At 42.2% G+C, this 11,032-nt stretch overlaps 1 protein-coding gene across 1 annotated transcript; it reads left to right on the forward strand.

Moving 5' to 3' along the window:
- Positions 1–2,159: 2,159 nt before the first annotated feature.
- Positions 2,160–9,497, forward strand: IFIT1B (interferon induced protein with tetratricopeptide repeats 1B). The gene is made up of 2 exons (XM_015147650.3): positions 2,160–2,413; positions 7,611–9,497. Exons 1-2 carry the CDS (start codon positions 2,409–2,411, stop codon positions 9,028–9,030), a joined length of 1,425 nt encoding a protein of 474 aa, XP_015003136.3. The 5' UTR covers positions 2,160–2,408; the 3' UTR covers positions 9,031–9,497.
- The last annotated feature ends 1,535 nt before the right edge of the window (positions 9,498–11,032 follow it).

Consider the following 11,032-nt stretch of genomic DNA (forward strand, 5'->3'; position numbering starts at 1 on the left):
AAAGAATAAAATGGGAGTTCTCACTATTTAAGTAATGTTGAGATTTGGTGGGTTTATGGAAGAATACATGGATCTAAATGATATCCTGTGCTTGTAAGATGTCAAGACGGGCCAGGTGCAGTGGCTCACACCTGTAATCCCAGAACTTTGGGAGGCCAACACACGTGCATCACCTGAGGTCAGGAGTTTGAAACCAGGATGGACAACATGGTGAAACCCCGTCTCTACTAAAAATACAAAAAATTAGCTGGGTGTGGTGGTGCATGCCTGTAATGCCAGCTACTCTGGAGGCTGAGGCACAAGAATCGCTTGAACCTGGGAGGCAGAGGTTGCAGTGAGCAGAGATAGCACCACTGTACTCCAGCCTGGGTGATACAGCGAGACTCCATCTTTAAAAAAAAAAAAAAAAAAAAAAAAAAAAAAAAGATGTCAAGAGGTCCAGCACATTCTTCTAAGAACTTGTCTCATGTGAATGGGGAGATGTGGTCTATCTCTCAAGTTGCCTAAATCCTTACTTGAATAGACATGGGGAAGGGTTTTTAATTCACATAGACAGATTATATACTATACTCTTTCTTAAGCTATTCTTTTCCTAAGATATCTGCTCTCAATTGAACTGTGAATGCATAAAATCTTATTTGATGCTCCTTCTCTGGGCAGTCCTTCTTGTCTATATAATTTTTGGCTTTAGAAAGGTCAGGAGCAGTAACTGGAGCAGTAACTCAGAAGATGCTGGAGCAGTAACTCAGAAGTTCCCTGAAAAGAAAGAGAAGAGCTGCCCCAGACATCTGAGAGCTGGCCTGGTGTTTTGTGCATGTAAACAATTTCAAAGAACGTTATCAACATCAAACAAGGTCACCCTGTGACCATGATGGGTCAAGACAAAATACAAGGCCATTCTGTAATCATGTCTGAGTGCAGACAAAAATATGAATATTTTCCAACTGGATTCAAAAATAATCAAGCAGCCCCTTAAACTGGCCAATATGAGTGACTGCTGCTTCCTTTCAAATTACATCTGTAGCCTTGGTCCAGTCTTCTCTTTTTCCAGATACAATTTAAGATACCCAATTATAGAATCATTTCTGCTTCTTGACAGCCTCCCGTCCCATGCCCATGACCACACCTTACCACATGGGATCCTGGGAAATATAGTCTAGTTACAGGCCCAGGACAAAGAAAAAACAGCACAGCCAGGCTACAGTTTCATTTGGCAATTATGAGAAGACAGTAATGAAGTTAATAACCCTACCTTGAAATATTCACTTAAAGGGAAATCGCTCTCAGTCTTTGCCCTTTTGTTTATCTTGGTGCACTACCCCTTACAAAACCAAGATCCAGAAACTTACAGGATGATGTTGTAACAATTCACAAGAGGAATTCAGAATAGCAGCTTGCAAAATTTTCCTTTTCCCCTACTAATTGTGTGGGTAATTACATCAGCCTTGGTATCATATAAATTTTTCATTTAACATGTGAATATTGTTTGATTGACTCTCTGATGGTTGTTGCTTTGTAACAGATAATCTTCAAAGCAGTAGAAACAGAAGAAACATAAGGACAACTCAGAAGAACTATGTGAATTTGGATTTAGATTTTTAACCCCCATGACCCAATCACATTCTCTGACTGCATTACGTATGTTTCTCTACTGATCAGCTAAAATATTGTTTAAATCACTGATGGTGAACAGTAAAGATCATCAAAACAGTCAATACACTTGAGTAGGTTCCACTATAGTCAGGGTTTGCAGTAATGCAAATGCTACTGGAGGATGTAACCAGTATGGGACCTTTCTTACAGACCAATATCTCAAAATTGAGAAGGGGTTGTTTTGCCTAACACAGCCCCACAGAAGAAGACCTAACCATCTGCAACCTCATTCTTCCACAAATTGACAATGACTTTCTACAGTATTCTTTTAGGCACAAACCACTGACTCTGGTCTAAGGAGCTTCCATTGTAGAAGTCCCTGGAACCACCTGGCTGGATACATGTGATAGTAACAAGTTTGACAACAGAGTCTGACATGATTCACAAAAGTATACGTTCCTGTCTGCCACTGGTTTTTCCACAACACTGAATGTCATCATAAGGTCCAGTTATCCTCTATCTCCTACACCACATTGACCCCAGCAAGGGAATTTGCATATCAAAACTGTTTCTCACACACACATCCTCTTAGCTGCCAAAACTCAGCATGTATTTTGTAATCAAAGCAGAGACACCCCTCTCTCTCTGTGTCATTTCACCCTGCCAATTCACTGGGCATCAAGGGTGTAAAAAACTGCCTGGATATACCTCCCATATATAAGCACCCAGCTTATCTGAGGAGCCCTAAAACTCTGTGGACAAACCTTGAAGGAGCCTCCAAGCCTGAACCAAAGCACTACTGTCTTCACAGCATCATGAGGTAAAGGCTTTCTCTGCTTCACTGACCTTATTTCTGCACACTTTGAAATTCTAAAACTTTCCTTAAGGGCCAGTTTTTTGACAGGCCTTCTCCTAAGGGAGTTGTCTCACTGGTGGTTCTGACCCTAACCATGATAACTGAGAGGAGTTTAATAAGGGGGCTATTTAAGACAATATGGGCAAAGTTTAGGGAAATCATCAGGAGATGGTGCTTGTTGGTTGCAGGAGAGAGGGAGGAGGCGTGTTGTTTTACAACAGTGGTAACATGATAATCCTGGGCCTACAGGAGCAAGAGGAGAGAACCAGACCCAAGGAGACTCTAAGCTATGGCTGTAGGGGAGGGGCTTCTCAAGAGGTCTTTAGTGAAAAAATCACTGACAACCTCAAGCAGAGCACAGTGGGAGCTTAAGAATTAATACCATGACCTTCACCTCCTCCTGCAATTGAATATCTGGCTGGTGCTCCCCAGTGGGTCAACCCCAGAAGAAAGTAAAAAATAAAAGAGTTTTGGAGTTAATAAAGTCCAGAGTCAGCTTCCCAAGCACAGAGCATGGCGAAGAATGTAGGAAAGTAGATCCAGAGGGGCAAGATGAGAATATACGTACAGAGGCAAGTTTCCTAACTCCTGTTACAGAGCTCGCTTAGTAAGGGCAACTGACTTAATAAGAGCAGCAATGCTCTTAAGGAAATAAACGAGAAAGAGTTTGGATATCTTATTTCCAAAGATGTCATTTCTGTAGCACTTTCTAATAGAGGGACAATTACCCAGGCAACACTTAAAGACTGTTCACCAGGGAACAGAGGCCTGAGTCTAGAGAGGAGACTGGCATGGGGACCAGTCAGGGCAAGAGCATTGAGATCCTTTTAGGCATCCAGGTGAGAAGAAGCAGCTATTTTTCTTTTTATTTGATAATTTGGTTAAATTCTGGTGGGAAAAAGAAGCTACTTTCAGAGATGGCTGTTTTTCTGTTGTTTGTTTGTTTTTGAACCAAGTCAAATTTTGTGATTACTGTGAAACTATGAAACTGTGATTACTATGAAATTTACTTTTCACTGAATTAACTGTTCTCAAAGTGTGGTCCCCTGACTAGCAGCATCAGCATCACCTGGGAAGGTAGTAGAAATGCAGATTCTCAGGTCCTACCCTAAACTTGCTGACTCAAAAACTCTAGGGTGGGGCCCATCAATCTGTGTGTTCTAAGTTTTCCAGGTGATCATGTTGCCTGCTAAAATTTGAAAAACCACTATACTAGATGTTAGAAAATAAGAAATTTTGTAGGTGTTGTGATATGTTTGTTCCACAAAATATATATTTCTTTTTTTCCTGCTGTATTTAGAACTAGTGACCTGCAGAAAATATTTTCACTCAAAAGTATTCTGACCTGCTAGAGTTCTCCCATCTGATGCTGCAGTCAGTGGGAGAGGAAGAACTTACAGAAAAAGGGACTCTTCTTTTGAGATTCCTTTCTAGCAAACACATAGACCTGTCTTGAGAAGAAATTATAAGTGAAGGATTGCAAAAAAATTCACCACAAGAGTACCCAAGTCTCTCTTTTTAATATAATGGGCCCCTGGTCATAAGATGTTAGTTGTGACTGGGCATGGTGGCTCACACCTGTAATCCCAGGACTTTGGGAGGCCGAGGGGGGCAGATCACGAGGTCAGGAGATCAAGACCATCCTGACTAACATGGTGAAACCCCGTCTCTACTAAAAAATACAAAAAATTAGCCGGGTGTGGTGGCAGGCGCCTGTTGTCCCAGTTACTCGGGAGGCTAAGGCGGGAGAATGGTGTGAACCTGGGAGGCAGAGCTTGAAGTGAGCCGGGATTGTGCCACTGCACTCCAGCCTGGGCAACAGAGTGAGACTCTGTCTCAAAAAAAAAAAAAAAATGTGTTAGTTGTGTCTGCATCTGTGGAGTTGACAGAAAACAAGCCTTTCATTCCCCGCTGCTTTGGTAGCTAGTCTGTGTGAAAGGTTTTGCAATGGCCTGTGCCTATGTTTCTAGAAGCCACTGACCTGAGGTGGCCTAAGGGGAATCTGGACTATCCCAGACTGAATAATGCCCACATCAGAATACTCCTGATCCCACTGGTTCAGGGATAAAGGAGCAGACTGAGCTCCTCCTTCCATTCATGCTTATTGATCAAGACAGCTTAAGTGGAGCTTAAGTGGACAAGATCCAGGGAAATGCCTGACAAAATATGGTGATGAGTCCCTGTCTGCCACAGGCATACAGGGATTAGGCCACTACATACATGCACAAACTCATTTTTTTTTTTTTTTTTCAGATAGGGCCTCCCTCTGTCACTCAGTCTCGAGTGCAGTGGCATGATCACAGCTCACTGCAACCTCCACCTCCCCAGGCTCAGGTGATGCTCTCACCTCAGCCCAAGTCGCTGGGACTACTGGTGTGAATCATCAGGCCTGGCTACTTTTTGTATTTTTTTGAGAGACAGGGTTTCGCTGTGTTTGTTGCCCATGCTGGTCATGAACTTCTGGGCTTAAGCAATTCACCTCCCTTGAACTCTCAAAGTGTTGGGATTACAGGCATTAGCCACCACGCTGGGGCCTAATTTGATGATAATATGTATACTACTAATAACAGCACTTTCTGTATGCTCACCAGGTAAAAGGAGGACTTTAGGCTCTCAGCATTTCTATTTTAGAGAGTGAGGACACCTCTAGGGTGATAGTCTACTCCGTAGTCTTCCCAGGGTCCAAGTCAAGAAAATACCTGTTGATGAACAACCACCTATAAGAAAGAGCAATAATTCTCTTCTGGAATTTGGCAGGGCAGCCTTATAAGGTTGTGTAAGTTGTGCACTTGAAATTCTACAATCTCAGTGAAAGACAAAAATCTAGTATACTTTTTTCCATCTATCAATGCATGGCCATGATTAGATCACTCAGAGGAAGACTGATATCTTTCTACTGCTCACAAATGTGCTGGGTGGGCCAGCAGCTGAGATGCTGAGATTGGGTACATATTTAGAAAGCTTGGAATGGCTTATCTTCAAATATTCCAGAAGCTCTAGAGTAATGGAAGCATGTGTGGATTATTTTCCCTGGGTAGTGTCTGTTCTCATCATATAGCACAGGCCACAGTGGGCATGAGTGGAGGATTTGGGTCAAAAACTCCTGCTGATTCCATCTTCTATATGGGTGGTGACTATTTTCAGTGAGGATTCTTAAGCAGAATATTGATTTTACCTACTCCTGACCCCACCTCACCCAGCATATGTCCCCCACACACACTTTCACACACAAGTTTCATTGGGTAATCTTCCTGGGCCACAGTTGGAAGGAAGATTTCTGAAACTCCTCATCTCAGCAGTCAACTACACAATGCTATCATAAAGCAAGAAGAGACAGTGCCAGGACTCTCATATTCCACAGACTCAAGGATGGAGAAGATGGCTTGGGATTGTGGGCAGGAATGCTCTCAAGGAAGGTCTAAGCATAGTAGGGAGTTTTTTAGGGGGAGACTCTGAGGGAAAAGCAAGGGCTGTATTGAGCTGCCAGCTGTGCTCGAAGCGGCAGTCATAAGCCTGAGTATCCTCTGCCCAACTTTGTGGTGCTATTCATTATCTTGTGAATCCTTTCCTTTCTTCCTTTCTTTCCTTTCCTTTCTTTTCTTCATTATTAATTTTTTTTCTGAGACAGAGTCTGGCTCTATTGCCCAGCCTGGAGTGCAGTGGCATGATCTCAGCTCACTGTAACCTCCACTTTCCAGATTCAAGCAATTCTTGTGCCTCAGTCTCCAGAGTAGCTGGGACTACAGACATGTGCCATGACGCTGGCTAATTTTTTGTACTTTTAGTAGAGATGTAGAGATGAGTTTTCACCATGTTGCCCAGGCTAGTTTTGAACTCCTGAGCTCAGGCAATCCACCTACCTCAGCCTCCCAAAATGCTAGGATTACAGGTGTGAGCCACCACACCCGGCCATGAACTTTTTCTTTCCCTTTATTTTCAAAAAAGAATGTTTAATAGTCTGTTTATTTGGGATTAGATTGTGGTTATATTATATTATGGTTATATTGAGTCAGGATTCATATAAAAATAGTTTTTGCTATACGTTGCTATATAGAGAGTAAAAGAAAATTTCATAATGGTCCTCTCTGGGATCATTCCTTGGGCCTAATGGATAGAAAATATGTCAAGTATAGACTATAAGGTAGGTAATTAGTTGAGAACACAGAAGCAAATATACTTACATGGGATGTGAGGACCACTTTTTCAACTATTAAGGACGAATGTCTTTTTCTTCCTTCATGTTCTTATAGGGACACTAGGACTTCAGTTCCACTTCAGAGGAGCGTGAACCAATGGGGAAAAAAACCCTTCTGGTCCCACTGACCTCATATTATTCTCTCTTCCTCGTGGGTGGCTGAGGATTACTCCAATTGTTGAGATTTTGGTAGCCTGTACTCCACTAGGCTTCACGGTTACCTGACATCAGGAACACTGACTTACAAAAGTGGGACGTGCCACTTCTTCAAAGACACACATCTTCCCTATGTAATGTTCATTCATGCCTCTCCTTTTGTCCCCATCAGTAAGGCTGCCATTGTGAGATAGTTCCACCCATTTGGAACCCCTCCATTTAGGATTGGTTGAGTAAGTTCACACAGGCAAAGGAGATAGGAAACACTACCACGTTCTCCAGCCTGGCTTGAGCATTCATGAAGTCCAGCATTTGAAACCGTATTCAGCTCTCATATTTTACTCAGAACACTTCATGGGAGGAGAGAAAACCAAAATGTGTTTACGTGTTGAGAACTTGAAAAAAATGAGTAAGGAACCCACCTTTCTGTGAACCCTCTCTCCACATTTCTTCTGACAGCATTAGTCATGCACTGCAAAGTCGGGAGGAAGCAGAAAGAAGATGGGTTTTGCAATCTTGAGGGTGGTGCTGAGATTATTTTGATGTTAACAGAATTAACTTCTTTTGAGTTGACTTTTCAACTTCACGTAACCTATCTGTTGGCACTACGAGATGATTAGCATTTCCCCATGGTTTTTATGTCAACCTGTTCTCTTTCCTAATGACATGGCCGTAGAACCCAGAGACGCACCCGATAATGGAGGCAGGGATACTAGGACAGAGAATATTTGACTATTTGAAGTGCTGGCTTCATTTTCAGTGGACTGAACACTTTCCTAAAACGTAATTAATTCCTGCATACTTTTACAGTGAAGAATCTGATGGAAAGCTTATCGAAGACAGCCTGATTCAGCTGAGATGTCACTTTACATGGAAGTTGTTAATTGAAGCCCCTGAAATTCCTGATTTAGAAAACAGGATCTGGGAAGAGATTCAGTTCCTGGATACCAAATACAATGTGGGAATACACAACCTACTAGCCTACGTGGAACACCTGAAAGGCCAGAATGAGGAAGCCCTGGTGACCTTGAAAAAGGCTGAAGACTTAATCCAGAAAGAACATGCCAACCAAGCAGATATGAGAAGTCTGGTGACCTGGGGCAACTTTGCCTGGGTGTATTACCACATGGGCAGACTGGCAGAAGCCCAGACTTACCTGGACAAGGTGGAGAACACTTGCAAGAAGTTTGCAAATCCTTCCTGCTATAGAATGGAGTGTCCAGAGATGGACTGTGAGGAAGGATGGGCCTTGGCGAAGTGTGGAGGGAAGAATTATGAACGGGCCAAGGCCTGCTTTGAAAAGGCTCTGGAAGGGGACCCTGAAAACCCTGAATTCAATACCGGGTATGCGATCACTGTCTATCGCCTGGATAACTTTAACATAGCAGCAGAGAGGAATGAGACATTTTCTCTGCACGTCCTAAAACGAGCTGTCAGGCTAAATCCAGATGATGTATATATTAGGGTTCTCCTTGCCCTGAAGCTTCAGGATGGAGGACAGGAAGCTGAAGGAGAAAAATACATTGAAGAAGCTCTGACCAGTATGTCTTCACAGACCTACGTCTTTCGATATGCAGCCAAGTTTTATCGAAGAAAAGGGTCTGTGGATAAAGCTCTTGAGCTCTTAAAAATGGCCTTGGAGACAACACCCACTTCTGCCTTCCTGCATCACCAAATGGGGCTTTGCTACAAGACACAAATGATCCAAATCAAGGAAGCTACAAACTGGCAGCCTAGAGGGCAAGATAGGGAAACTGTGAACAGATTGGTTCAACTGGCTATATGCAAATTTGAAAAGACTATAATGTTAAAGCCCACATTTGAGATGGCCTATGTTGAGCTGGCTGAAATGTATGCAGAAATAGGCCACCACAGAAAGGCTGAGGAACATTTTCAGAAAGTGTTACGCATGAAGATCTTTGAAGATCAGCTAAAGCAAGAGATTCATTACCGCTACGGCTCTTTCCAAGAACACCATGGGAAATCTGAAGATAAAGCAATCACCCACTATTTAAAAGGTTTGAAAATAGAAAAAATGTCCCTTTCCAGGGAAAAACTTCTCAATGCTTTAGAGAAATTGGCTAAAAGATGTGTTCACCGGAAGGTACGGGTTGTGGAAAGTGTCAGCCTCCTTGGGCTCATCCACAAATTGAAAGGAGAAGTAAGTGATGCCTTGCTGTGCTATGAGAGGGCTCTGAGGCTGGCTGCTGACCTGAACCCTATGTTTTAACACAGAGGTCACCATTTTCCGTTTAATGGTCTTATAACTAAATAGAACAGCTATGAAATTAAATAATGCAAACTTAAAGCTGTTGGAACTTTACCTTATTTTGAGCCTTGAGAGGAATGTGGCTGTGTGGCCTGAGTTATGTAGCATGCAACTGCAACTTCTGCTTTTTCCTGTAAATGATCAAGAAAGGCCTTGTGGCACCAGACACAAGACCCCCTGAAAGTATCATTCCTCTTGATGGAATGGTAAAGCAATCTTTCTTGGAATGTAGCAAGTAATAACTGATCAAATAGCTACAATGTATGTACCGACTTTATATGGAAAATGCTGCAACCCTGTTTACTGCCTGTGTAAGTTAAAACTTAACTTCCCCACTTTGGAATGCTAACTCCAATCATTAGGTGTCTGTGTTTCCTGAGTGGTTACCCTCAAGCTTTGTGCTCAAATAAACTCTATACTTAATCATAGTTTCTTAATCCCATTATTTGAGATTTAGACAACAGTCTTTCCCAATTGCTGTCTTCAAAAATATATAACCTGATGACACACAAAATACTTTGGTATAACACATACTCTATTGCCTGGCGACCTCCCTCATTCTTTTCTCTTCAATCCATGTGTCTGTGGCAGGAGCATCTATTCTTCCACAACACATCCCTGCATTCATTCACCAAGGCTTATTAATGCTGTTTTAGGCAACTACATCTGCTGGGACAATAAGAATCATTTTCCTTAAAATTTTACCTTTGGAATGAGCAGTTTTCATCCTCGGTCTCCCAATCAAAGGAGACCTAAACATGGAAGGTTTCTATTCCATGTGGCCAGGGTCACTGACCTGCAACAAAACCTAAGAGCAAAACCAATGAGCAAAGACAAGAATTAGAAAGGAGGGAATTTCAGGAGTTCTACAGCATTCTAGCTGGACTTCTATTTCCCAAGGCCCTACTGTAGCCAAGACCCGCTGGTCAGTGAGCCAAGCCTAAAATCTTAAAATAAACTCAAATTTTTGTTTACATGTGTCCAGTTGCTGGTAATCACAAGGGATCTATGTGATCCAAACATATTACCGGACATTTATTCACACCTGAGATCACACCTAAAATCACACATCTAAGATCACACCTGAGAGCTTTGCTAAGATCACAAATTCTTGGAGTGTATTTTACTGGTCTTATTCAAAAGCATGTGTATTTTAGGTTTGGTTTCAAATAGAAAAATGCAGAACCAACTACACAGCATTAGAAGTCCTGAAGCAGAGGAAGTGATGGGAATAGAAACCTGACCGAGAATTTTTATAATTTTTATTCATTTATTAGAGTCAGGGTCTTGTGATGTTGCTCAGGCTAGAGTGCAGTGGCTATTTACAAGCACAGTCATAGCACGCTTTGGCCTTAAACTCCTGACCTCAAGAGATCTTCCCTCCTCAGCCACCTGAGTAGCCAAAATCATAAGTGCATGCCACCATGTACCACTTCCTACCAAGAATTTTTAAAAATACTAGGGAGGCATTTACTACTATAGGCCATGGGATTGGAAGATTGACTTATGTTACTTGGATCCTTGAGAGCTGGGATTGACCAATGATGGAGACTTGGGAGAGTGGGGAGACATGGCAGGGGAGTGGAGTCATTTAGATGACATGTGGAAAGCACAGGAGTAACACCTTTTTCAACTTTGTTGATACTAAACAAAGAATATGCTTATTAAATTTAACCAGAGGAAACTACTATTGACTTTTTCCTGTAAACAAGGTGTGATTTGGGCTCACCTGGCCTCTGAATTCCTTACCTGTAACTGCCACAGAGCTTCTTGTAGGGAGGATTTGCCTCCACTCATGGAATTAATCTAAATGAGAAATCTGAGGACATAGCTCTACTAATTAGAAAACACAGAGACAATGTTCTTCTAACTGGACAACTTTAAGCTTTTGTTTGGCTTAGTTCTGTAATTGTTAGTAAACCGACAGCTATTTGCTCCTTAGCTACTGGTTACTCTTGGCAAA

The sequence above is a fragment of the Macaca mulatta genome, chromosome 9, assembly GCF_049350105.2.
Source record: "Macaca mulatta isolate MMU2019108-1 chromosome 9, T2T-MMU8v2.0, whole genome shotgun sequence".
In the NCBI taxonomy this organism is placed as follows: Eukaryota; Metazoa; Chordata; class Mammalia; order Primates; family Cercopithecidae; genus Macaca; species Macaca mulatta.